The sequence below is a fragment of the Oryx dammah genome, unplaced genomic scaffold (genome assembly GCF_014754425.2).
Source record: "Oryx dammah isolate SB20612 unplaced genomic scaffold, SCBI_Odam_1.1 HiC_scaffold_21, whole genome shotgun sequence".
Taxonomy (NCBI): Eukaryota; Metazoa; Chordata; class Mammalia; order Artiodactyla; family Bovidae; genus Oryx; species Oryx dammah.
The window spans coordinates 76,971,175-76,998,034 of record NW_024070205.1 but is presented as its reverse complement, the minus strand read 5'-3'; the positions used below and the strand labels follow the sequence as shown (position 1 = coordinate 76,998,034).

Sequence of the window (26,860 nt, the reverse complement as noted above, 5' to 3'; positions counted from 1 at the left end):
TAGAGTGTAGTGTCTGACTATATTCTGGACTCTTCTCATCATCCAAAACTGTCTAAGAATATTATCTTTTATCTAGGAAGAGCTCCTCTAAAACGTTATTCCTGAAGCCCCCAGCCCTCCTGTGAGGGCAGAAGCCCCCTGGAAGGGGTCCTGTCACCTGTACTGCGTGGGACAGCCAGCCGTGTGGATGGGCTGCAGGGAGGAAGGCCCGACCGGGAGCCCTGCCACTCACCAGCCCACACCCCTGCAGACCCTGCTTCCTGCCAGGGCTTCCCCGCCCTGAGCTCTGGCTGGCATCAGAGACTCACTCACACACAGCCTAGAATGCGCACAGTGCCAACAGCACGTGCTCCTTCTGGGACTAAAATGCCACGTTCTTGGGGACCGAGAGCCATCACTGATTAAAGTGTGTGTATCGTGTTTCCCAGCGCGCAAGGTCTCCCATCAGTTGAGCTCACCGAGACACCACGACCTTAGAGATGAAAGTCACACGGCTTGTGACTAGAATCACCAGCAGGTACAGCCCCGTCCTCTGATACCGCGTTTGTGGCCCTCTCCACAACGTTAAGAGCACACAATCAATCTGATGAGGTTTAACCCCAACTTCTTCACATGTTAGATGTTTCCTCAGCTGTAAACTGAGTCAAAAGCTCAGAGTCATATCCAGCCTCTGCTGTTCATTGGCTGCGTGTCCTTGGCATGTTATTTGCTCTCTTTGGACTTTGGTTTCCCCATTATTGTTCTTTAGTTGCCAAGCTGTGTCCGACTCCTTTGTGACCCCATGGACTGTAGCCCACCAGGCTCCTCTGTCCTTAGACTTCCCAGGCAAGAATACTGGAGTGGGTTGCCACTTCCTTCTCCAGGAGATGCTCCTGACTCAGGGATCAAACCTGCGTCTCCTGCATCGGCAGGTGGATTCTTTACCACTGAGCCACCAGGGAAGCCCTTCGTTTCATCGTATCCTGTACAAAATGGGGATAATAACAACACCCACCTTGCAGGGCTGTTATACAGATTAAATGAGTTAGGATCTGTAAAGTGCTTCAAATAGTAAGGGGCACCGAGGAAGCATCCAATTATGTAAGTCTGCCGTTGTGATTATTACTGTCATTATTCTTTCCACCACCCTAGGCTACCTCCACCCAGACCTGGGGGCACATTCAGATCCCCCATGATTTGGGGGTACAGATCTGAACACGAGTACATCCTCATATAAATGCCCAGCATATTGACCCCCGACCTATCTAAACCCAGTATCACAGCCTCATTAGCCTCAAAAGGCACGGCAGCCAAAGGCAAGAGCCCAGGTAGTGGATTCCTTCCATCACCCGGGGACACTCACTGCCTCTTCAGGACGCGCCTCTGTAACACTGGGTTGGTTGATATTCCCTCTGTCTACAGCACTGAATTCTCAAGAAAACAGAAGCTGTGTATAGAAAAGAACTTTGCAGAGGAACTAACAAATATGCTGAATGAACATAAACTAAAAAATTGTGAGGGCAGGTCTGTGGTCCTTCATTTACAAATTGTGGAATTTAACCACAACCTGGAATTGTGGAATAGGATAGGCTAATTTCTTAGATTCAAGCTGAACTATATCCTTAGCTTTAGGATTTAGTTTAGCTTTAGCCAAGACTCCTGTTTTAGAGCTCCTCCCTATCTCTGCAACTCTCTCCAGCAAAAATGCAAATTGTTGCCTGCTCCCTGGGGGCATTTCCATCTGGGTGAACAAATAGATGGTGACATTAATTATTCATGTGGTCATTTACTATTCTCCTTTCCCCAGGAAACTCCCAGCTGTCCTAAAGGGCTTTGCAGAGAAGGCGTGTGAAGCTGCAAACCAAAATATAAGCCACTTTGTTGTGTCAACAAAGGTTGTTGAATGGATGGAAGATGAGGAGGCGAGGAGAAGCAGGCAGAGTGATGGAAGGGCAGGGGGTGGTGAGAGGCACCAGCTCTGCCTACCTGCTGATCCAAATACTCTAGGTTTCTTTGCAACTGAAGGTCTAAAAGTTCATCCTACCCGGAGCCCGAGGCCCAACAGCAACACAAACAACAGGAACACAACAAAAGACAATAAAAAGGAAGCAAAGCAGTTAAGAGTTAGCTGGGCAGTGACAAAGGGAGCCTCCCTGGCCCTGAGGGGTCTAGGGAAGGGAGAGGGGCAGAGGAGGGACACACTCCAGGGCCTGGCCCTCGCCTGGGAGAGGGAGGCACCAAGAAGCCACCCAGGCAGCCCTTTCTGTCAGCTCTGCGTTTTCTGGGGAAATCCACTGGTTTGGGGTGGGTGCATTTGATCTGTGTCAAGACTACAGAGTTTGGACATACGCAGAGGAGACTCGTCAAGGAGGATCAGTCACAGGCCCTTGGGGACAGGGACTCTGCCTGTTGCTTCCAGAGGCTCTCCCAGCTCTCCAAGTGGAACATCTGTATCAAGTTCTCCAGGGGAGACGAAATTCTCAGGAGAACAAATTCCAGGAAGAGACACGAGTGGAAAGGTGAGAGAAGGTACAAGAAGACACAGTATGGACTCTTCCCCAGTTCTACCTCTCGCCTCTTTCCCCCGAAGTAACATTCCAGGTGAGGGCAAGCTCGAAGCAAGTATACTCAGGTGGAAGAAACCTAGGTGGTCTCGCCTGTTTGGGGCGCACGAGCCTAAGTTTTCTTCCCAGGCCCCTCTGCATACTGGACAGGGGCTGTCCTGAGATGCAGAGGATGGGGACATCTCACGTTTCCGGGGTTTGGCCCTGCTCCTCTGCCTTGTGTCACCGCGGAGAAGGGGTAATTAGCACCGCACTGGGTATTGATGTTAGAGTCCAGGCTGGAGGGAGGAGGTATCCAGAGGCTGCCAAAGACCAGACGGTCCAGACACCTGGTACAGAGCATCCGTCCTCCCCTGGGAGGAGAGGGCCTGAGAGGAAGCGGAGTGGGAGGAAAGGACGTACCATCTTATCGTGGGTCGCGGGGGATGGTGGGTAGTTGTAGGGGAACAGTCCTGCAGGGACTGGCCGCCTGTCTCCCAGGTAATCATACTGGAAGAGAAAGGGGATTGGAGAGGTGAGGCTTCAGCTGGGACCTAAGCTTCCCCACCAACTGCAGCTCACAGTCAGGGATGCTGTATCCTGTCCTGGAGCAGGTTTCAAACTAACATGGGACAGCATTCACCCGTTGCAATATGCTTGCAATGATCTGTCCAGGTCCTCGAGGTCTGAAGCAAACAGAGCCTCTCTGCCCTCTTTTACAGCATCAGGGCCTCTGGCCCAGCATCAGGGGAGGGGCACAGAGAGCAGTGTTCCTGTGCAGAGGCAAGGCAACTCCTCCGCAGACAGGACCGCGGGGCCAGTGGCCCCCGCCCCAGGAGCCACCTTTGGTCCCGTGGAGCCAGCTGAGGGACCCAAAGGCCCCAGATGCCCCCACCTCTCCATATCTTCTCGACACACGGCCTCAGGCTTCCGGGGGACCTCAGGGGCTGAGGAAGGCAGGGAAGGCGGTGGCGGGGGGGGGCTTACCTTGGGGGAGCTGATGGATCGCCTCATCACGTAGGCGGCAGGGTCAGCGTAGATGTCCTCGCTGCGAGGCGGCAGCCGCTCAAAGTGGGCCCTGGGCGAGCGGGCGGGGGAGTACAGGCGGCTGCGGCTGTACGAGCCCTGGCCGGGCGAGCGGGGCACGGAGTGGGAGCGGGGCTGCAGGGACAGGCGGCGCAGGGAGCCGGAGGCGGCCTCCAGCTCATCGTAGAAGATGGGCTGCCGGGAGGGGCTGGGGGTCCAGACGGTGCCGTCAGGCCGCCCAAGGCCAGCAGGCTCCTTCCACTCGCGCAGCTGGAAGGCAGGGCCGCCTCCGTTCCGGAAGGAGTGCCGCTTGTCCTCCAGGGCCCAGGGCGGGCTGATCCGGTCGTAGGCCGGCATCGAGCAGATGCTGTCTGGCCGCACCCCTGGGGGGTAGTACTGGTAATCATCAGGGTACTGGGAAGAGTAGGGGCTGTAATACTCAGGGACCGTACGGGACACAGGGTAGAACCTAGAAGGACTGAGAGAGAGAGGGGACTCTGTAAGGAAGTCAGACAAGACGGGCATGTTCCGGCCATCTGCCCTTGCCCCAGCCGCCCCTCCCTGTCCTCCGGCCTAGGGCGGGTTCTGACCAGGTGGATGTGCCCGAGGCTGACCTTGCCTGCACACAGAGGCGTCCACTGCCCACGCACAGAGGGTTGTTTCCAGAGGTGCAAGAAGGACCCAGTCCTCAAACTCCCTCCCTCAACCAGCTCCCTGAGGCCAGAAATTTCACTATTCAGAGCTTCCATCCTTGTCTCTTTAAAATGAAATACCCTAGGAGAAACTTTAAGCCCTCCAGCCATCTCCATCTCAGCACGAACCAATTTCTCAGATCCTTTCCGGACAGGCTATGAGCAGAAAGAAGTGGAGTGTACCAGGCCCCTGGAGGTGGGCAACAGAGGACACACAAGGGGGCGCCTTCCCTGATTTCAGGGTCCTGTCAAAGATTCAACCAGTCGGTTCCTGGGACTCAACCCAAGCGAGGTGCTCTCCCCAGGGCAGGGCAGATCACCACAGTGAGCTGTTACCTGCAGCCCCTGGAGCTGCCCAGAGCCCCAGGGAAGGAGTGGTAACCCCACCTGCCTGATGAACATACTCAGGGCCAATAAAGGTCTTCAAATATCCAAATATCTAATATCCAATAAATGTCTTCTATCCAAAAGACATTTAAAGATATCCAAAAGAAAAATAAATGTCTTCTATCCAAAATGTCAAATATCCAAAAAATTCAAGTATCAGATATCCAATAAATGTCTTCAAATGAAAGCCAGTCACTATTATCTAGTAATAGATAGTAATAGAAGTAATTGATGCTTTTGAACTGTGGTGCTGGAGAAGACTCTTGCAAGTTCCTTGGACTGCAAGGAGATCCAACCAGTCCATCCTAAAGGAGTTCAGTCCTGGGTGTTCATTGGAAGGACTGATGCTGAGGCTGAAACTCCAATACTTTGGCCACCTCATGCGAAGAGTTGACTCATTGGAAAAGACTCTGATGCTGGGAGGGATTGGGGGCAGGAGGAGCAGGGGATGACAGAGGATGGGATGGCTGGATGGCATCACCGACTCAATGCACAGGAGTTTGGGTGAACTCTGGGAGTTGGTGATGGACAGGGAGGCCTGGTGTGCTGCGATCCATGGGGTCGCAAAGAGTCGGACATGACTGAGCAACTGAACTGAACTGAAGTAAACTTGTCTAGAGGGTAGAACTAGGGCCAATGAGTGGCAACATCTTTCTTTTTCAAAAAGTGTTTATAAATAATGGCTTTCAAACAATTAGAGCCATTCAAACAGAAAGCAAGTTGTCTTGGCAGTTAGTGAGTCTTGCATTGGTGGAAACACTGGATGTTGTACAGGCTGGGAAGCAGGGATGGATGTCTAGCTGACAGCTTTAAAGGCCTCTCGTTGTGACTGCCTACATATTTCGGTCCACCCAGTGCCCTGTGGGGCTTCCCTGGTGGCTCAGATGGTAAAGAATCTGCCTGCAATGCAGGAGACCTGGGTTCAATCCCTGGGTCAGGAAGATCCCCCGGAGAAGGGAGTGGCAAACCACTCCTATACTCTTGCCTGGAAATCCCCACGGACAGAGGAGCCTGATGGGCTACAGTCCGTGGGTTTGCAAAGAGTCAGACACGACTGAATGACTTCACTTGCCTTTCCTCTGTTTACTCTCCTGGGCGAGGCACTGGGCGCTCTGCCCCTTTCTCTGAAGGAAGCCGGCAGATAGCATCAGGGGTAGGGGGCAACCGTGGGGCAGGAAGAACTTGGGCAGGCAGGGAACGGGGCTGGTTTCCCCATCCAGCCTGGCTTCCGGAAGGTATCCAGCGGAGGCTGCCCGCATGTCATGCCCCAGCCAGAGCAGGAACATCACCCCACCCTACCCACCCCAGGCCGCACCTCCGAAGGTCTTCAGGAGGGGGGATCCCTCGACGCAGGTTCACCCACTGCTGAAGCTGGTTCATGGAGCTCTTGCGCTGGGCGATTTTGTCGGGGTTGGCGCGTGGCGGGAAGCTCCGCCGGTGACCCCCGGTCTCAGAGTCCTGAGGCGGGAAGGCTGTGCTCCCCGGCCGGCTGGGGGAGCTATACTGCCAGCCATTGGGCTGGGCGGGTCGCTCCCCACCTCCCGGGACCCTCAGGCCCTCGGGGAAAGGGCTGCCCGGCTCTGAGGCGGGTTCTGGTCCGGCGTGGACACCGTTGGCTTTCGCCAGCGGCTCGCTCTTGGCGTCGGGCCTCTCGGGCCTCCGCTCCGCCTTCTCGCAGCCTCGGCCGTCACCCTCACCACGAGTCTTGGCCTCTGGTTCAGGCTTGGGAACGCTGCTGTGCGGGAGCTGATGATGGTGTTTGCCGGGTGGGATGTTCTCAGAGTCTGGCTTCTCGTGGCTGTGGGACACCAAGGGCGGTGTTGTAAGTGACCCCAGCCCGGCATGGAGTTCAGGTGGGGGAAAGTGAGAAGGAGAAAAGGAATGAAAAGGATAGGCACGAAAGCAGCGATGGAAACAGGAGTCAATGTGTTCCATTCTGCTTCCTAAATCCCACCTCCCTCTTTCTCTCCCTGCTCCAGTCTGGGCAACTGTAAAGCACAATCCACCTGTGCGCGTTTGCTCGTCGCCCCCAAGGGCCACCCTCCACTCCCTTCTACTGACCCACATGGAGTCGAGCCCTCAAGCTATGGCCGAGACCAACCCCACCCAGACTGGGTCTCCTCTGCAGTCTGTCCGGGACCCAGCCGCCTCAGTTGGTGGCAACTGTACACGACACGGAGTAGAAACTGCTGATGTCCCAGTGACAGAGGCTTGTGCCAGGCAACCCTTCTCTCCTAGAGAAAGTTATTCAATGTCCACGAGTCTTGGGCTCCTCAGTGGCAGAGTGGGTAAGGACTGTGTGAGGTCAAACGAGGCAGGCACACCAGGGGCCAGAGTGGCTGCCTCAGACTTCACAGGCACACAAACCCCTTTCCCGAACAAGCTGCTCACAGGACTTTCTCTGAGAATATAAGCTTCATGAGGTTTGAGCTTGTCAGACTTTCCCTACCTTGTTTTCCTAGCAGCCTATACACGTTGGTATTTACAGGAAATATTCGTGAAAAGAGTAAGTGAACTCCTGGAAGTTCACTCCTTGGTAGAGGCAAGGACGGACTCTCCTGACAACGTTCTCTTTATACCTTCTCTAATTCAACAGTCAAGCATCCTTGCTGAGATACCGCTTGGTGAACAGTTCTAAGACATGCATAAAGTCTTGGAGTCTATCCTGTAAAACCTCTTTCTACTGGGTCCCTATTAAAATCTAACTTCAGAAGCAAAGTTCAACCAGAGCCAGGGGCTGAGGCTCCGGGTAATGATGGGATAAAGTGACTCACATACTGAGCCCTTGCTGCACGTCAAGCATTTTACATACACCATATTGTCCTCACAACAACTCAGAGGTAGGATTATAAAGGCGGTCTCTGAGGGTCAGAGGCTAAGTAACTTACACTCAGGTCACACAGTGGGCAAGTAGCCGAGCTGGGCTTTGAACCTGAGTCCCACAGACGTGGTGTGCTGAACAAAATGAGCCAATGACCCTATATGGTTCCTGGCCAGGCCCTGATGGAACTGGCTTTTCTGTTGGCCTCCACTGGCTCACAAAGAAGAGGAGGAGATGCCCAAGGAAAAAGATTACAGCTCTGAAGTCACTTAGTCAGGCATGCTCCTGGAAGGCAAGGAGCTTGTTCACCTTTTCTCGGGGTTCAAGCCCATGTGCTGGGCTCAGCAATGGCATGGGGGGGCCCTCTTCACCCCCACTCTCTCTCTGATGGCACTACCCATGCCCTGCTCCACCCCTGCACTCACTTGTGACGTGAAGCCTGGGGCGGCGCCAACTTCTGGGCTGGGGGTATCTGTACTCGGGCGGCCTCCCCCATGGCCTGGATCCAGGCCTCCTGCTCCTCGGGGCTCTCGGCGCTGAAGAAGTAGGTGCGGACCCCGGCGTGCTCAGCCTGTGGGGAGAGGCAGTGCGTGGAACTGGCCCCAGCCTCGTCCACCCAGCACACAGTCACCTGTGGGGAGAAGACACCCAGCCCGCAGGAGGGGTGGTCAGGCCGATCACTCCCCCGACCGGCAGCTCGTGGCTCCAGCTGGAGCTCAGGGCAAGCTGAAGAGGCAGGCCACAGCGGTCCCAAGGGCTCTAGCTGGCCTCCGCATGCCTGCCTGTGACTAGCCCTCGGGACATCACCAGGCCGCCCAGTAATAGGCAGGCAGGTTTACCTACCCTACCCGAGGCAGTTACAAGCAGAAGGGACAATTACCTTGCCCGCTTTGCCCACCAAATTCAGTCTCTGATGTGAAGGTCAGTCATCCCCACACCTGGGAGAGATGCCTCCCACCCCCAAGCATGGCCCATCCCAGCCCCAGCTCAGCCTCCAGGGAGCTGGCACCCTCCTGGGCACAGGAGCAGCATGGGCACACAGGGGCATGCAGAGACAGTCAGAGCACGCTACCTAGTTGGCGGCCACAAGCAGGCATGGCAGGCGGGCACCCCGGAGAGAGCTCCTGTCCAGAGGAGGGGTCCTCACGTGGCCAGAAGGAGGAGAAGCATAGAACAGGTCAATCGAACACCAGAGGCAGAGACGGGAGACGGCGTGGCAGGAATGTTGAGGAGCAGGGGGACGTGGGGAGCTACTCGGGCTACCCCTCCTACTCAGTATCACCACCCAGCAAGGCCCAGGCCACCACCAGGAGCCGTGGTGGAGAGTGCAGACCCGGAGAACCTCGGCCGGTGGAGGGAAGAGGGCAGGGTGGCCCAGAGCTGATCCTAGCTCTGTTCCTGAGCAGCTCGGCAACTGCAAACACCTTGCTGTGTGGCTCTGGCCTCAACTGAGGCACCTGTCCCATGGGTATGTCTGTGAGGAAAAGATGCTCCCAAGCTCGATTCTGAGAGCTGAGAATACTCCCCAGGTGAGAGCCACCATCTCTCAGAAAAAGCCGCTGGCTCTGTGCATCCCATTCATCACGAGAGAGCCCAGAGTGCACACTGGCCTCTGACCCCTTGAGTGCAAATCCCGGATCTCCGGGGTTTGGGAGCAGAGAAGGTAAGGCTGTTCTGCCAAGCCCCAGGGCTCTCCTAAACAGCAACATGGGGCCCACACCCTCCGGGAGTTCCCCCAGCCAGGCTCCGCCTACCCTCAGCAGCCTCCCAGGGACAGGGCTTCCTTCCTAGGAGCCTCTGCCCAGTGGGGGAGCGTCCTGCTTCTCTCAGCACAGAGAGGGGGCTCCTTCCTCCGGATCCCGCCAGTCCCCACCGTCCCGCCGGGCTGCCCAGCAGGCAGGCAGAGACAGGGGGTTGCTGACTGTGGAGCCAGTGTAGACTGTAAAGCCACTGAGCCTGGAAGGAGGTATCCGGGGGGTTGAAACTACAGCAGGGCCCCGAGTAAGGCCCCTGGGGTGGAGGACACAGGGATCCCGCAGAGGAGAACCACACTGGCGGACGAGGCCGTGTGCCCTGGGCTGGTGGGAGCGGCAGCAAACAATTCACCCGCTGCGCATCCAGGGAGCGCCCTGTGTGTGCAGAGCTCTGCCCTGGGCACCAGTCACAGGGAGGGCAAAGACACGCTCTCTCCACCTGAAGAGCTGGCAGTCAAGCTGGAGGACAAAACACGCCATGGGGCAACAAGCAGAGAGCGAAGGCATAGGAACAACAGCCTGTGACGGGGAAGCAGAGGGCCTGGGAAAAGACAGAACTGCACCAGCCTGGAAATACGAGAGGGGCCCCGAGAACAGGGGAGCCCACCGAGCCCCTACGGGAGGCTCAGGGCACAGCAAGGCATTTGGCCGCAGGACGGGCGGGACGCTCCCTCACTACCGGCCGTCTGAGGGTGGCGCTTGCAGGTCGCAGCGGGACAAGCCTCCCATCTGTCTCCTCGCCCCTTCTTTCCCTGGGGAGGCCACTGAATGACCACAATCAGGACCTTTTGTGGGCCACCGAGCACAGCCCTCCAGTCGGGTTTAAAGAGGCAGTGCGCTCCTCGAGGAAAGGAGGAGAGAGCTGACGGGCGCGGAGGTCCAGGTTTGCGGAGCAGGTGTGGCAGTCACTAGGGACGGTTCTCTAAGGCGACCGCCAGCAGGGGTCCGGGCTGGAGCATGTCTGTGTGCACAGGTCTGCAGGGGAGGGTGAGACAGGCTGTCTGATTTGTGGGTGTATGTACGTGTCTGTGTGTAGCAGGACTGTTTGTTGTTGGTTAAACAGCCTGTTCCTATTTCCCCAGCTAAAATCTGGTGCCCTGGAGCTAGACTTATGGATTATCCATTCTGCAGACAGGACCCTTGGAGACTGGAAACTAATTATGCGCCTAAGCAGCCTGTCGTTATTCCCCGGAGCAGCACCTGTGTATCTGCCCACCTCTCTGGAGCCAGGTGACCAGAGTCTCTGGGGCCCCAGGAACTTGTCCGCTGCCCTCGAGCAACCTGTGGGTTTTCAGGGTCTTAGACAGTATTTCTCAACTAGAGGAGAGAGGGCTTTGTACGAAGAAAATGCGTGGTCAATATCATAATTTTATATTGGGAAAATGAAAAAGAACCTATGATCTTTGCATCATAAAGTCCAAAAAAGGCATGGAATTTTCTATCATTTCAAACAGGCCATGAATTTTTAAATGTGGAAAAACACTGGCCCAGGAAGAGACAGCTGCAGGCCTGTCTTTGATGAGGGGATCCCCCATGGGTTCTGAGCAGCAACGCTCGCTCACTGCTCAGAGCAGGCAGGTGGGGCCCATCTCCCTGGGCCCTTACTCCTCAAATTGTGTCTCCATGAGGTTAGTGGCTTTTAATTAATGTGCCCTTTATATGCTTGCACCCAGTTAGTTGCTCAGTTGTATCTGACTCTTTGAGACTCCATGGACCGTAGCCTGCCAGGCTCCTGTCCATGGGATTGTCCGAGCAAGAATACTGGAGTGGGTTGCCATTCTCTTCTCCAGGGCATCTTCGTGACCCAGAGATTGAACCTAGATCTGCACTGCAGGCAGATTCTTTACCGTCTGAGCCACCATGAAACTCAATTCCTAAATTTTCTCCAAAGATTTTTTTTTCAGGTAGAGCACATTGTTTATGGAATCTAAAACACACAGGCCTACAAAACCCATTTTGCAAGGTTACAAATATAGCAGGGCGCTGGGCCATGACAAGGGCTGTGAAGGGGACAGGGAGCAGGCAGCAGGGTTGAAGGGCAAAGCAAAAAAGGGAAGTGAGGCCCAATGACAAATTGAGGGCCTTTACACGGCCCGTGGGAGAATGCTGGGCACTGAATAGGAGCGAACAGCTGATATCGGAGACCCTTTAATTAAGCTAGCCTGGGAGTCTAGCTCCCTGGGCTAAAGGTGGGGAGGAAGACTTTCCAGAACGGATCTTAAAAACCCATGGGCCCACAGCTTCTGCCTCTGCGGCGAAGGGTTTCCTCAGTGCCAGGATGCTGGGCAGAGGGTCCGCGGACTCAGCACAGAATGAATTATCCCCCAGGAAAGACTGTGGTATCACTGAAGCTCATCTCTACAGGCCCCTCTGGGGGCGAAGACCAGGGGCCAGCATTGGGTGAGCCTTGCAACAGCCTGGACTGAGTCCTGGGGCCACTGCCTACTCCCCCAGTACCACCATCCGGAGCTGCTGAAGGCGGCGGCTCCTGACCCCGCTGCGTTCCGAGTGCTCGAGGAGAACTGCCTCCAGCCCCCACCCAGCCTGGGAGAGGAAGCCCCACTGACCTTAAAGGTGTGCTTCCGGCTGATGTTGTCCGAGGGCTGCACCGCGGCCACCCGGAAGCTCAGGAGGGGCACGCTGCCCAGGACGCTCTCCTCCTTCTCGTCTGTCGAGGGAATGGGCACTGGTGAGACGCGTGTGTGCCCGCAGGGCGAGGCGTGGAAGCGCAGCACCTCAGCCTTACGGTGATAAATGCCCGGGAACCCCTGCTCGCCACCGCCTGTCGGTCAGCTACTCGGGGCCATTGCACAGCCACAACAAGAGACGCACCCCCTGCAGTTGGGGTGCTGGGGAGCGTGGCAGCCCTGCAGACACCATGCTAGACTCAGGGAGCTCACATTCCTAGGAGCCACAAGCAAGCACGTAAGGGCCAACATTTTGGAGTACTTGCAACAGGTCAGGCAGTGTTCTAAGTTAAAGCCTTAGATTTAACGCGCCCAACAATCCCGTGAAAGGTACTGTATGACCTCCATTTTTATGTAGGCAAGGAGGCTGAGGCACAGGAAGGTTACATAAGTTCTACTTAAGTAGAAAGTGGTAGACTGGTCTTTAGCCCAAGACGTCTGACTGTCAAGCTAGCATTTGTAACCTCCCTCCCGCCCCCAGTGCCCCTCCAGACAAGGCAATCCCAGCAGTGACGCCCAGAACAGGTCATAATGGGCGGTAGAGTGGACACTCGCATCTTGGCCTCCTCTGGGTGGCTGTCTCTAAGGTTCTCCCAGGCTCCTGGCAGCTTGCTCTGTCCTCCCCTAACTAGACTCCCTCCACTGAGGTCCGAGGCTGCCCAGAAGACACACCCCTGCGTGGCCTCTGGCGCTCGGGCCCGGAGCAGGTGAACAAACAGGCTGCGGCGTGACTCATCCCGGATCTCTGCAGGAGCCTGCTGCGTCTGCTAGCTGGTCCCCAGGTGTCAGTGGGAGACTCACGGGGGCAGAGGTGCTCTGTGGGGACCACGCGGTTGGGACTCACTGAGGCCAGGCAAGAGCCTCCCCACTTCCCCCGGACAGCACTTTATTCCTAGGCTGGAGGCTCTGTGAAGCCCTCAGGACGGGTCAGAGGAGCTGTCAGAGGGGTTACAGAATCCACGAGCCCCCTCTCCCCCTTACTCATCCCTACAAGACTCCCGCATGGTGCTGAGCAAGGGCTGGGTGGACGCACAGGAGGGCTGGGGACCTGGAGCTTCTTCAGGAGGCCGAGGCTGTCTCCTCGGACGGGGTGGGCCCCGCTGGGCTGAGTCCAGACCAGTGTTTAGGGGTCTCCTGAGAGCATGCCTCATGGAGAGCGCCCCCCATCTCTGCATGCCTGGAGCTCAGGGCTTTTCAAGGTTCCCCCTCACACCAGGCCCAGAGCGTCTCCCCCTGCAGAGACCCCAGCCTCCCTCCCACCTGGAGTTGCTATCACTCTCTAGCTCCAGGGGGGCGGCCCAAGCAGATTCCTCGCTCTCAGTCTCAGGATTTCCTCTGTGATTGGACCTACACGTGCAGCCCCTTCCTGCTCTCTCTCCTCAGGACTCAGGAGCCTCGGGGCACAGCAACAGCAGAGAGGGGTCCCTGGGTACAACCTTTGTGTGCCAAAGTTAATGATCCACTGAACTGCCCCCAGGAGACCAGGAGAAGTCGGATCCCTGCCATTCTGGGGCACGCAGGAGAAGGAGACAGCCACGCCTGCTACATCCCTTCCCCCTCTCTCTCCTCAGCACCCAGGCGTTAGCCAGACAGGACTGTCGCTGTCATCAGCCCTCACCAGTTCCCTCCACTGGGAGGACAGTTTGCCCTCCATGACAAATTGCTGCTGTACGTGCTTTGAAAATAGCCTCCTAGAGGCCGCTGCACCCAAGTTACAAGAGCTTTACCCTCTTTTGAGGGGAGGGAAGGGAGTGAGTATTGGGGCAGCAGAGAGGGCACAAGTTGGGGGATGGCCATTTATTGCACATCGACAGAGCGCCTACCACGTGCCACGTGCTGTTTTTGGTGCTGTGGATCCAACAGTGAACAAAACTGACCAAAAAACCCCGCCCGCACAGGTTGGGCCATGCATTGCGGTAGGGCAGAAGGGAGCTCAACATACAAGGTCCAGTTAGCAGGGGGCGTGCTGGTGTGGCCAGGCACTCTCCTCTTCTCCCTCCTTCTCCTCTCCTGCCCTCCTCACCCAGACTTCACCCCCTGCCCCCTGACGGTCTTGTTCATGCACCGCACTACCCATCAGAACTGCCTGAAGCCCAGGAGGTGCTCGGTAAATACCGTCGAGTGAGTGAGAGTGTAAGCAAGAAAGCTGTGTCTTATCTCACGGTCACGCCCCACCCGTGCCAGAGAGCACAGAGGGGATGTGTGCACCCCTATACACCAGCATCCATCAGCTTAAGAGCCCCGTGACAGGGCAGAATAATAAAGAGGGGGCACTGGCTCTCGGCATCCCCTGCCAGCACCAGGGACAGGCTCACCTTTGTAGTAGAAGAGGCAGCGATCCACCAGGACGAACCAGCGCTTATTCCATTGCTTAACTCCAGAGCTGGCCTGCAGGACACACGGGGGAACAGACAAGAGGGTCTGTGAGCTGGGCGTGGTAAGGAGGGGGCATGCAGTGGAAAGAGGACTGCGCTCCGTATAAGGACACCCTGCTTCTGGTTGAGGCTCTGTCACTAAGAAGGGCCGGCAACCCCCAAGAGCCCTCAGGGGTGGGGAATAACACTGCAGTACTGCCTGGGACCTTCCACTTCTGTGGGTCTGGGCCTCAGCGTCTCCCCCAGGGAAGCTAAACGCGGCAGCAAAGGGTCAGAAGGACTGAGCAGAAGGGCAGGCAGCGGTAGTGGCAGGGTCAGCAAGGAGAACTAGAACCCGCGACTCAGAGACACCCCTCTCTTCGTAACAAGCGGGCCTGCCGACCTAGCCGCTGGCTGCTCTCATAGGGTGGGGGGCCTACTTACTTCAAAGTCATTGCCTCTGCCCATCAGGAGACCTGGCTGGACTCCCAAATGTGATGCTAATTTCTCTTTGTGATTTTAGGAAGATACTCGACCTCCCGGAGCCTTTATAAAATCAGGAGATTCGTTCACAGAAATATACCAAAATAGAACCCGGGAAAGACAAATAGCAAAGTATACACGGGCTCTTCTAAGTACAGAGAAGTGACGGGATAAGGAGAAGGCAGCTTTGTGAGGGGCAGGATGGCAGAGGAGGCCTCACCTGCTTGAAGAGCCAGCCTGCCTTGGTGACGGGAGCACTGGGGTTTCGCTTCATGGAGTGGGAGCGCTTGCCGAAAGCGATGGCCTTTCGGGATGGCCGGGCGGCCTAGGAAGACAGACAGCAGCCAGCTTCACTCTCTCCCTCTCCTTCCCACCCCAGGGGGCTGCCCTTGGCAGGAGAGGTCCCCCTCCAGAGCCACCCTGGGGGCCCTCAGGTTAAGCAGCTCAGGTGAGAACCTTGGATCTGTTACTAACTCAAGGGCACAGGCTTTCAATTTTTTGACTCTTTTTTTTTAACCTCTAATGTGGGGCTCAAAAGAATAGTCCTACCTGTCTCACTGTGATGTGGTTTTTCTTAAGGAGAAAATAAGATTTTTTTTTCCCATTTCACTTCTGGCCTATCCTCCTCCTATTGGCCTTACTCCTTACCTCTTTCATAACGCTGTCTTGGACCCACTCAGTTGGAAGTCGATTCCCTACATCTCCATCCTCTCTGAGTCCTATTCATTCTTGAACGTCCAGCATACCACAGACCAGGGAGGATATACGGGTGTTCTCCTGGCTCCTTATTGCCACACGGACGCTGCCACTCTTTCTCACCACGTTCTGGCAACAATCTCTCTCTCTTGAAGTACCACTGGTCTTTCACTGTCTAGCCTTTCTCACCACGATCAGCTCCTAGACCATTCCTTCAGAGACGAAGGGTTCTGGTATCAGGCATCTGCTTTGTTCTGAGTCTTGCATCACAGCGAAATTTCTTGGTTCCAGTGGCCCATCCAGTGGCCTGACTTTAAACTACTCTGATTCCTCAAGTCCAGAACCGTCCACTTCCACCCCAGCAGCTCACCCCCACGGCAATACCTTAGACCTGGCCTGCTCCCAAGGCTCCGTCGCCAGCATCGTCAGTTCTCACACTCCCATCTTTAGACCTCAGCGCCCCATCCTCTGGGCTTTCTCACTCCATCCCTCATATACACCAGCCTTTCTTTTCCACTGTCACCCCAGCTCCTGAATGTCTCCCCTTTTCTTGTGATTCATCAGGTACCTCCTATTGGTTGTCTTCCTATAAAGCCTAGGTTCCCTGGCAGGGTAGATCAACCGCACTCTCCAGCACCCCATCCAGCGCCTTTCCTTGATCTTCTCTGCAACTCTAAACCACAGAGTAATCAAATCGTCCACCCTCCCTGCACTCACAGGGAGATTACGGTGCTGCCCACTGCTCCAGTGCACCCTCACCGCTCCCCTGCCCTCTGCCCACCCCGCCCTTCATGGGGCCTGATCTTCACCGAGAAAATGAAGGCTTGTCAGATATGCACTTCCTCAATTTCACACTCTTTTACCCAGAAAATGACGTCCTCACCACTCTCCTTGTCTCCTTCCCTACAAGGTCAAAAGAAGAAGCATTTTCCTTCTTTCCAAGGCCACTGAGTCCAGCCAGCTGTGTCCTCTGAGACTTGCTTCACCTATAATCTCTCACCTGTGTTTTCATCTCTTCCTCCTCCACTGGTGGCCTCTCCTCGGCAAAGATGCTCAGGTCTGGCCATCTCAAATCATCTGTCCGTCTGTCTGTCTCTCACACACGCACACACCCTGACTGCCCCTCCAGCCACGGCCCACTGTCTGGGAACACCTGCCCTCCCTTCCATCTCTTGCTCCTCAGAGATGGGCCCATTTTCCTCCTCCCTTTCCTTGTCAGCTCCCCCGCCTCTTCTGAAATGGTCCCTGCGATGTCACTGCACTCAGGCCACGCAGTCCCTGACATTCTAGACCGCCGGCACTGAGCCCTTCTGCCCCCCGCAACTCTCCTCTCGGTCTCTGGGACGCCGTTCCTCACTCTTGAGTACTTCTGTCTGCGCCAGCCCTTCCTGCGCTCCGCCTCCACTCTAAGTGCTGGTGGACTCCAGACTCACTCCTTTCCTCTCACCAAACACTGTCTGCGTCACCTCGTCCACATCCATCGCCTCAGCTGCCAGAAAAGTGCTAAAAGCTCCCTAACCCTATCTAAGGCCCAGTCCATTTGCTCACTAGTAGTCCAACTAGGGTTGAATAAGCGCAAAACCAAAGCCATCCCCTTTGTAACCAACTTTGCTCTTCTCTACTTCTGCCTTTCTCCTCCGGGGACTGGCCCACGCTCCACTCGAGCCTAAAGCCGCTCTCTGCGCCAGCTCTCAGCGCCCCCTCCTCCCCGCACTCCTCACAACCCTCCATACAGGGCTGGTGACTTTATCTTCTGAGTGGTTTTCAAGCCCACCCTTTCCCCTCAAATGCTGCTGCTGCTGTTGCCTCATGGCTTGTCGTCTTTTCTTGCTAGCTACCCTCTGCAATGAACTACACTTTTATTAATTACCCTACTCTTTTGCTTAAAACTTCTCACTTGCTCCATATTTAGAAGAGAGTTCCAGTCCTCAACACAGCATGCAAGGACAGGTTTACAAGACCTGGCTGGGCCGTCGCCCACTCTCAGCAACTCCACCACACAACTCCAACTCTGCCACTGGTCACGCCAGACTCTGAGTGGGTCTCTCCCACCCCACGAGGCCTTTCCTGGAAGGCCCGGCTGCCGTTACCCATCCTTCCGAGCCTAGCGCAGCACCGTGAGCCCACAGAACCTCCCTGCTCTCCCAGGGCGGCGCTGCTCCCTCTTCTTGTGCATTCTCACAGTCTAGACCCTATCACACTGCAATGGGACCGCTGGCTTCCCATCTCCCTCTCTAGACTGTGAGCTCTCTGTACAGAGAAACTTCTGTTCGTCTTATCATCACCAGAGCCTAGCAAGGTGTCCAGCTATCAACAAGCACTTACTAAACACTTGTAGGAAGAAGGAAAGAAGAAACCGGGGTTTATCAGAAAGTACCTCCCAAACTGGGAAGTGAAATTATTTTCTCTACTTTACTTGTAAAGACTCACACATAAATGGCAGAGATTAGCTATCTGAAGAAGTTATCCATCACCCTCAAAATATGAAAATCCTTAAGTCTCTCCCTTTTCTCTCAGTCTGACATCTGGCATAGTTTCACGGGCTCTCTGCAGTCTAAAAGCTGCTCCCAGAAGCAGCCACTTCAGTCATTCCCCTGCCAACCCCTCAGTAATAACCTGGCCTTCTTATCTCTCTGCCACTGCTTCCCAGCAACCCTCAACCTCCAGTCAATGCAACTATCTTCCAGGTAGTATTGCTGGAGGAGAACCACACCCACCTGTGAGTCAGAGCCACAGGCTCCATCTAGGACCTCAGGTGACCCTTCAATTTTATCAGACAATATTCCAAATGTCCCTTGCTGGCCGCTGATCCTTGGATTTATTCTGAAGCCCTGCCCCCGCTGCCCCTCTACCCACCCCACTCTTAGCAGAAAACCCTACCTCCTACTTTCCTGCAAAAACTGGAAACATCTGGTGGGGATGTCTTTAAACTCCTAGCCCCACCCTCAAGCTTCACACACCTTTCTATGCAGCCTCAGGAAGAGGGCCCCTCCTCTAACCGGGCTAACACCACCTCTGCTCCTGGTTCCACAGAAACACAACACATTGGCTATGCCCTTTCTCCTGAAACTGCCTCCTGGGCCATTTCCCTCCTGCCCTTAACATCGTGAAACAAAGTAAACAAAGAAAACCTCCCTCCATCTTGCATATCTCAGAGCTGCCACCCTCTGCCCCTCATTTCCCTTCATAGTCAACTTTCTTTAAAGATATTTTTTTGAAATATTTCAACCATTTCAGAAAAGTGGGGACTAAATCACCACTACACGTTGTCTTCCTTCCTAATAAAATCTGACAAATAGAGCTGAAACTCCCCTTGAGCCCCCTCCCTGACCTTTTCTTCCTCCATGGTTATATGTTTGTACTGCAAGCTTATCTATAAAAATGCTGGATTATTTTCATGTGTTTGCAATGTACATAAATGACACTATAGTTTTCATACTTTCCAACTTGACATTGTTCTTAGGATTTAGCCCTGTCGTACACCTAGCTCCAGTCCCTGGACTAGAGAGTCCTCCGCTGTGTGGCTGTGCCACCGTGGACGGTCTCGTTTCTAACAAGAGCAGCCTCTAGTCCCCAGCACCCCGTGCCCGCCCTGCCATCTCCTCGTAAGGCCTCTCCGCTTGTTTCTGCCTTCTGCTCTCCTCACAGCACTGTGACTACTCTTGTCAGACCCCCAGCTACCACAGTGTTACTAAACCCCACGGACACCTCCAGCCCTCCTCTAACCGGACCTCTCTGTGACATCCTTCTCTGGCTGCTCCTTTCTCCTGACACTCTCTTCCTTCCGCCCCCATTTCTGAGCACCCAGCTGCCAGGCCCTTCATTAGTTATTCTCCTGCTGCCCCCTAGGTCGGTGGTTTTCAGTGAGGGTGGGGCAGTTTTGTCCCACAGGGTACATCTAACAATGTCGAGAGACGTGTTTGGTCGTCGCGGGATGGGTGATGAGCATCTTGGGCGGAGGCCAGGGACGCTGCTCAGCATTCCACAGTGGAAGGGCAGCCCCACGCGGCAAAGAACGGCCCAGACCCAGTGCTAGCGATGCTGAGGCTGAGACCCCCGGGCTGGAGGTGGGTCTTCCATATGGTTCTGGTCTGAGCCCCCTTCCCTTCCTGCTCCCCACTGCCTGCATCCCATCACCTGCTCTTTGGAATCTGCAGGAACAAGCAAGCAGCCTGATACATTTCCAAGGATCGGCTGGGCTTACCCGGACACTGGGCCGCTCTGGAGGGACCTCAGACACCATGCTGTGGTTGGTTAGGTCACTGTTGGTGGTAGTTGGGCGTTTCCCACCTGCTTTATTGGACATGTCCAAAGCTGATCTGATTTCAAGTTGACCAGAAAGGAAGAAAGAGGCTGGTGAGAACCAGGAAACTACAGGTGCTACCCACCGCTTCCCCAGCCTGCCATTCACCATTCCAGTGTTCAGCACAAATGAGGGCCCCCAGCACCCCCGAGGGGCCCTCAGCTGCCCCCACTGCGCTTCCGAGGCCATCCACCAGGGGCTCTGCACATTCTCCTCTTCCTTTCCTGAAAAGTTACCTTAAAAACCTAGGCCCCGTGACTCCGGGACTTCGTCTCCTTCTAATTTAAAAGACCTGGTGGCCCAGTGGACATGAGTGACATTTAATTACCTTTCTTTCCTTTCATTGACTGAGCCAAGGTTCTCGTGGTCACAGCAAATGCTCACCAGCCCCTCAGAGGCCCAGGTGAATGACATGCCAGCCTCAGACCTGTCTCATTCCTTGAGCTCAGCCCATGGGATGCATCAACCTGGGCCCCGCAAGATTCCAGGAAAGGGGGTAAGGGTGTCAAGCCAGATGGGCCTCAGACGTTTCCAGCCCTCAGAACTGAGGTGAGTGACCCTAAAGTCCTCTGTTCCCCTTTCTGCCCCCCATTCCCTCTGCTTCCCAGCTGCACAGATCATGGTGGTCAAGGGTGCAAAGGCCAAATAGTGGGCAGGGAGTATACATACATTTTCAAGTCAAACTTTTTGTTTTCCTCTGGAACCTGGCCAGTCAGTGGGTGTAGAAATGTGTTCCGTCTTTCATTATGGCTGTAGAGGCAAGAGAGAGAGAAAAGCTGTGGTCAAGACACACAGGCCCGAGGGAGGACGGGCCCTGGGCAGAGACAGGCACGGGGACCTCCAGGAGCTTGTCACTCTGCTCTCCAGCAGGACTGAGAGCGACAAGCGAGGGCCGGGCTGCAGAAGCGGCAGCCGGTCCGTCAGGAGGGGAAGCTGTCTTTCTGACAGTGTTAACTACTTACTAGAGATCCCTAGGCTGGAAAGAAGCCCACTTAACCCTTTCTGTGGCTGTTCTGGGCATGTCTGTCGGGGGTGGGGAGGGGTCCAATGGTCAAGACTTGGCGTTTGGCCGGCACCCTCAGCAAGACAACTCCGGCCAGGGCTCCGCATAAAACTGCTCACTCATCATTTGCTGAAAGAATTCTCTTGTGACCTTGGACCTCTTCCTCCCCTGTTCTACTTCTTTCTTCAAACGAAACAAGAGATCCAGGGCTTCCATTCTTGAGCCCGGGCTGGGCTCCACTCACTCCAAGTCCAGGACCTCCCTGGCAAGGGAGTAGCTGATGCAGCCGAGCTCTTGGACCAGGCCAGCATTGGAGGTGGCCGCTGGCTCAGCAGTCATGTCTGGCTAATGGGTACTGTGGCCGGGGAGTGGCTGCTGTGAAGACCGCCCGCCGGAAACAGAGGGAGACCTGGACCGGGGCGGGGTCTGTGCAGAGGCCGGTGGGGCTGTACCGTGGAGGCCCTGCCGGGGCTCTTCTGGCTGACTTTCAGGAAAGTTCCCTGGGGGCTCCGCAGAGAGACAGGGGAGGAAGGGCAGCAGACAGAACTTAGGGAGGGGCTGGTGCAGAGGGTCTACACCATGAGCAGCGGTCATTTGAGATGGACTCTGCAAGCCAAGGACCACCTGGCAAGAAAACAGTAGGAGATTCAAGCCTGCAGCCAGTGGGGGTGCTGGGAGAATTTTAAGGTCTTCTTTTCCCACCCTTCTTGAGAGAGGCTGTGAGAGCCCAGACAGGCTCAGTCCACCCCCAGAGGCTGGTGTCTGCACGGAGCCCGCGGAGGCTGCACTGGGGCTTGTGGGTCTTAATACCAGGCCACCAAGCCCTCCCACAGGGAAGGGCCAGTGCTCTGCTTGGCAAGTGGCAGGTCAGCTAGTAGGGGGAAGAGACCTCAGGACATCCCTTCAGCTGCATGAGAGAAGTAAAGTAACCTTTCGGAGAGCTGCTTTCCATAGTCTGGGATACTTCCCAGCCGAACTGTTTGCTGAAGTTAGACATAATATCAGCATGTGATTTTTTCAGCTTCCAAACCAGTCATGTTCAGATCAAATACAAAGACACGTGGTAGATAGAAGCCCAGTGGGCAGTGGCTACAGCCTATGTGGAAATCTGGGTTTTGCAGCCTGGGCTTACCAGACGGGACCCTAAGTCTGGCCAGTGTCTAAATAGCCTGGGTTCTTTTTTTTTTTTTCCCTCCCCTTTAAGAGGAATTTATTTTTTTCTTTTCTTTTTTTAAAATTTAAATGTATTTATTTTAATTGGAGGCTAATTACTTTACAGTATTGTATTGGTTTTGCCATACATCAACATGAATCCGCCACGAGTGTACACGTGTTCCCAATCCTGAACCCCCCTCCCCCCTCCCTCCCCATTCCATCCCTCTGGGTCTAGCCTGGGTTCTAACTCTTTGACACTGATAACTCACTTTCTGTTTTGCAAACTCTATTCCTCCCTTTGTCCCAGGTTTATAAGGATGCTCTCAACTTAACCACAGGGGGTCTCGGCAAGGGAGAGCAGTTGTTTCCAGTCACCAGCGTGCCTGGCTCTGCCCCGGGGAGGGGTGGGGGGCGAGCAGGCTGCAACAGCCAAGATCCTTGAGGCACAAGGTCTCTGCTATTTCCCAGCTCAGATCACCCACCCCCCGACACTCTCCCCAAAGTCACCGCCCTTGGCCCACTCTGCTATACACATTCCCTGTGATAACTCTGCTGGAATCTTTCCTGCAGGCACTGGTACAGCTGAACAGCCGGAAAGACACACACACACACCCAGAAGCCACACAGAGTTTGCTGTCAGCCGGCACAAGTCTTTCAAAGGACACTGAATTCTTCCTGCCCTAGACTCTCCTACCCAGCAACCCCGACAGATGACGTCCTCACCCCACCCTGGCGCTACCAACTTCAAACCAGCGTCCCCTTCACAAGCACTGCAATGCAGCAACCACTGACCTAACTCCTCTGAGCTCCAGGTCACACGGGGCGGGCCCCTCACTGTGACGCCCCCAGAGCCAGTGACCCGCCAACTCAGCTCTCACTTCACCTGGCTCACAGTCCACTGCAGAAACCCTACCTGACCCGTCGATCGGCTCGAAACTTCAGCATCTTGGTGGCAGCTTTGGCCCCTGTGCAGCAGCCTCAGAGGACCCAGCAGCCAGCCTGCTCGTAGCATCCCTCTGAGAAGTGAGTCCTCCGGTCCCGCTCGCAGTGCCAGCCGGGCTCCAGCGCGTGGTGGCAGCGGGCACTGCTGGTTCCCTCCTCTGGCTCTGGCACCGGGGAGGGGGAGGGCCTCTCTCTGGGTGGCAGGGGTGCCCGGGTCCCCTAGGGGGGCCTGTGGCTTCCCAGCATTCAATCAGAATGTTGCTGGGCAGAGTGCCGGGGGCAGGATGAGTGAGTGGGGGATGATAGCTCAGGTCCTCAAGGAGAAACAGCGAACGCAGAGATAGAGCAGGCACACAGCGCAGGTGTGCCACTCCTAAGCAGTCTGACCTCGTGGTGCTAAGGACACAGAGTCTCTGGGAGGGTGGAGGAGTCCGGGGCTGCATCCCCATCTGCACGGCAGAAACCCACACCAGCCCTCCCTGCTGCCCCACCTCCTGGCCCAGAACACAGGCCCTCGCGTGAAATCCACTCGCTTCAGAGAGACCCTTCTGAGCCCGTGGGCACAGGGTTAAATGAAGCTCAGGATTCATGTGCGGCTGTTGTGCCATGCTGATGCTGGAAGCAGAGACTGACGGGGTCTCCTCTCTCTGCTCTCAGCCTGCCCAGCCTTCTTCTGTGCAGACAGGAACGTAGTGAATGAGGCTTCTCCGCGGCGTCCCCCTACACGACCCCTCCAGACACCGCCCCAGGCTGTCGCCCAGGTCACTCACCCTCCGACTGGGGTGGCCCAGCAGATGAGCAAATAAAGCGCGTGGGCGTGGGTGTCGTGGAGCCAGAGCCGGTGGTGAGGACTTACTTCTTTGCCCGGGTGAACTGGCAGAAAAGCTTCTTCCCAAATCTTATGAGGAAGAGGGTAGCAAATGGGGCTCAGAGCAGGGGTCATCATGTGTTAATTTTTGTAAATCTGCCCAGATGCAACATGATAAATCCCAGCTGGAGACTGTCAGATCTGCTTGGGGCGAGGAGGCCTGCCTCCTCGTTAGCTACCCTGAACTCTCCAGAGATTGAAGACAGTCACGTCTCCTCTTTTCCTGAGGTCCTCCATGTCTTAAAGTGCAAGGGCCCTCCATGCAAGGGGCTTCTGACGGTCATCTCTTCCAAGCCCCTGCCACCAGGCAAGCCTGCTCTGCAGTCAGTCTCAGTGAGTGCCTCGGCTGTCTGTGAAGGGTTTCAGTAGAGGATGCTCCAGACCCACCATTATCTTACGCTGCCGAGATTTTTTTTTTTTTTTTTGAGATGTTCTTTTTTGGTATCAAATTTTAGTTTCTTTAGCTTTGGATATTGTTCCATTTTTATCTTCCGATGACAGAATCCTTTCTGACCAATGTGGTTCCTTTCAGCAGCACTAGGCATTCTGTTGACTTCATAGTCTGTTGTTACAGCAATTTTGTGACGCCAACAGACACTGAAAGGGAGGAGCTAATCTAATTGTTTGGTTTGAAGACAGAACCCAGAGAGCAATGCGATCAGTGAGTAGGAAAGACAACATTATTATTTAACCCGTGATGAGACAAGCTGGTCGGATATAGCTGGGGCTGATATTTGAGCAACTAATCCTAAATCCAAAAGGTCAATATATTCAGTCATTTAGTGGTACTTCTGCAAATGCTTTATCCTGATGACAAATGGCTTCACTTTGCAAATCCACCTCTCCCTGTCCCTAATTCAGTTCCTGGAGCCCTGCTGTGGTCGTGGCGAGCTGCACCCTCTCCCAATGCCTGCTTGGGATCTCTGCCTGTGCACAGTAGGTCCCAATAAATATCTGTTGAATGAATCAGTGAATGAATGAATGAACAAAAGAAACTCCCTATGCTCTGATTTAATTCTTAGCCAGCTGCTTTTGGAGTTTGACATTCTATTACCAAGGGCTTCCTTATCTTTGCTCTCTCTTAAAATTAATTACTTCCTCTCCATGAGAACAGCTCCGTTTCTGCCCCCTCACCCCCTTCACTCAGCTTCCCTGCCTGGCTCCCCCTTGATTATACAGCTTGGCTTTGATCCATCTTCATTAGGAGGGGAAGAAAATTAAGCTCATGTGCACAGGAGGAGGTGTTGAGGTGCACTGAGAAATGAGGTTTCTTCCACTAGAAGGCAAAAATGTCCCTTTTCCCTTCAAGTTGAGCTCAGGGGCCTCCCACAGCCTTTGCTTGACTTTGCAAGTTAAATGACTTCTCCTGCCTCGTGAAGATAGCGCAGGTAGAGGGACAGAGGCCCAAGGGTTTCCCCTGTCTGATGAGAGCTCTGCAATCCTCAGGATTACATGAGCACACAGAACACCTGACTGGAGTTTTTCTTTTTCCTTTGCTACTAAACTACACAGATGACAGGCTTTCATTAGGTTAGACACCAGGAGGAACTTACCAAGTACTGAACAGTATTAAAAAAGGGAAAGAGAGACAGGTGATCCGTTTTTTTTTTTTTCCCTCTCCTCTTCCCTTTCTTTTAGGACATCAAAGCCCTCCATTTCTCAAGGACAAATGGTTATGAAACCACCTCCAAATGTACTGCTCAAATTCCTCCCAAGGGAAGGGGGACTCTCAAGCAGTAAAGGGGGCAGGAGCATCCCTAAACTCCTGAGTTGCCCACTAGGTGGTCCCCTTACCCACTGTACATACAAAGGTGGCCCCGATGGCCATCAGAAAAGAGAACTGAAATGACTGATCTTTCAGTCCAAGGTCCAACACGAGAGGGGCTTCTCTGGCAAATGAGATACTTTCTAGTTCTATGAAATAATAACCAGAAACTTTCAAAATGTGAAACATTTTATATGTAATACATAATGGCTATATTATTCTGCTTAAAAACAAATCAAGATATATGCTAAGTACTGGAGCTAGAAAATGAAAACCAGTCTCAGGCTTAAGATGGTTGTGAACGTAGCAGGGGCTGGCATTCCAGAAGTGCCCAAACCAATAAATTAGAAAGAAAAGAGATAGAGCCTCTCCCTTTTCTAAGCACTGTCCCTTCATCTAGTTTGGGCTTTTCTACAGTTCAAGAGACACCTGCAGCCTCTGAGCGCAGGCGCTAGTCACAGCATCGCCACAGAGGTAACCGTATGCTAACCGACCTCCGAACTGCTCCCTAAGAATCCACAGTGACCTGGAATGACACCCGGTACCATGCAGTCAAAAGCAGCAAAAGCAACCCGGATGCTCAGGACCCTTTGCAGACATGCATGTTCACACACGTGTACACACACCTGCACATACACACACACACTCACAATGGACAGCTCCCACCGTGATAAGTACTGAACAACGAGATACAGTCAACTCCTTCCACCTTGGGCTCCTCTTGGTTACTTGCAAAACACCAAGCTGCTGCAACCCCAGAGCTCCTGAGAATGAGCGCCAGCCAGGTTTTTCCATCCCAACAAAGCTCTGGCTTTTGGCCTTACAGCTCATTAGATGGAGAGAGAACTGCGAGGTGAGCGCGGAGGAGGGCTGCCACAGCCCACCACTCCCCCTTCCTTCTTCCCCCAGCTCACAAATTCCAAGCTGAGGCTGTCCACACTCAGGAAAATGTCTGCAGCCTGCAAAGGAAGCGAAGGTCAGGCTCCTGCTCTCCACCTCCCCTCTGGATGTCATCATCATTTCAAGGAGCTTTATGCGCTCCACTTTTCTGTCCCAGTTGAAAACCAACTTGGTTCACATTCCCAACAATCCTGATGTGCCTGATTCCTGAGGCTCCCCCCTCCCACCTACCCCCATCATTCCTAGGAAAAAATACACTTCCCTAGCCAAGTTCTCCCCACCCAAGCCCCACTGCTCTCCCGCCTACTGCAGCCATACAAAGAGGAGGCCAAAAGGGTTCAGGCCGGGAGGCACCTGTGGGTATTGCAAGGGGGAAAGGCACCTTCACGAGACACTGGGTCTTTTCGAAATGCTGCCAACGGATCAAAACACCAGCCGTGTGGTCTTGGGGGACACAGCTGTCAGCCCGGTGTTCGCACTTGTTCTCTGTCCTCCCTGCCTT

General features: G+C 54.7%; 1 protein-coding gene across 7 annotated transcripts in view; it reads right to left on the bottom strand.

The window, feature by feature from the left end:
- The window catches only part of PLEKHA6 (pleckstrin homology domain containing A6), a 141,014-nt gene that overhangs the window by 23,660 nt on the left and 90,494 nt on the right, over positions 1 to 26,860 (bottom strand). For 3 of the 7 annotated variants that reach the window (XM_040263005.1, XM_040263008.1, XM_040263006.1), the window contains exons 4-12: positions 20,395 to 20,475; positions 19,627 to 19,741; positions 14,947 to 15,051; positions 14,205 to 14,277; positions 11,770 to 11,870; positions 7,874 to 8,079; positions 5,943 to 6,425; positions 3,510 to 4,026; positions 2,946 to 3,032 (exon numbers count right to left, since the gene is read on the bottom strand). In XM_040263005.1, coding sequence (XP_040118939.1) covers positions 2,946 to 3,032; positions 3,510 to 4,026; positions 5,943 to 6,425; positions 7,874 to 8,079; positions 11,770 to 11,870; positions 14,205 to 14,277; positions 14,947 to 15,051; positions 19,627 to 19,741; positions 20,395 to 20,475 — 1,768 coding nt within the window. The remainder of the gene's footprint in view (positions 1 to 2,945; positions 3,033 to 3,509; positions 4,027 to 5,942; positions 6,426 to 7,873; positions 8,080 to 11,769; positions 11,871 to 14,204; positions 14,278 to 14,946; positions 15,052 to 19,626; positions 19,742 to 20,394; positions 20,476 to 26,860) is intronic. The other 4 variants (XM_040263010.1, XM_040263011.1, XM_040263007.1 and 1 more) reach the window with 3 other exon arrangements.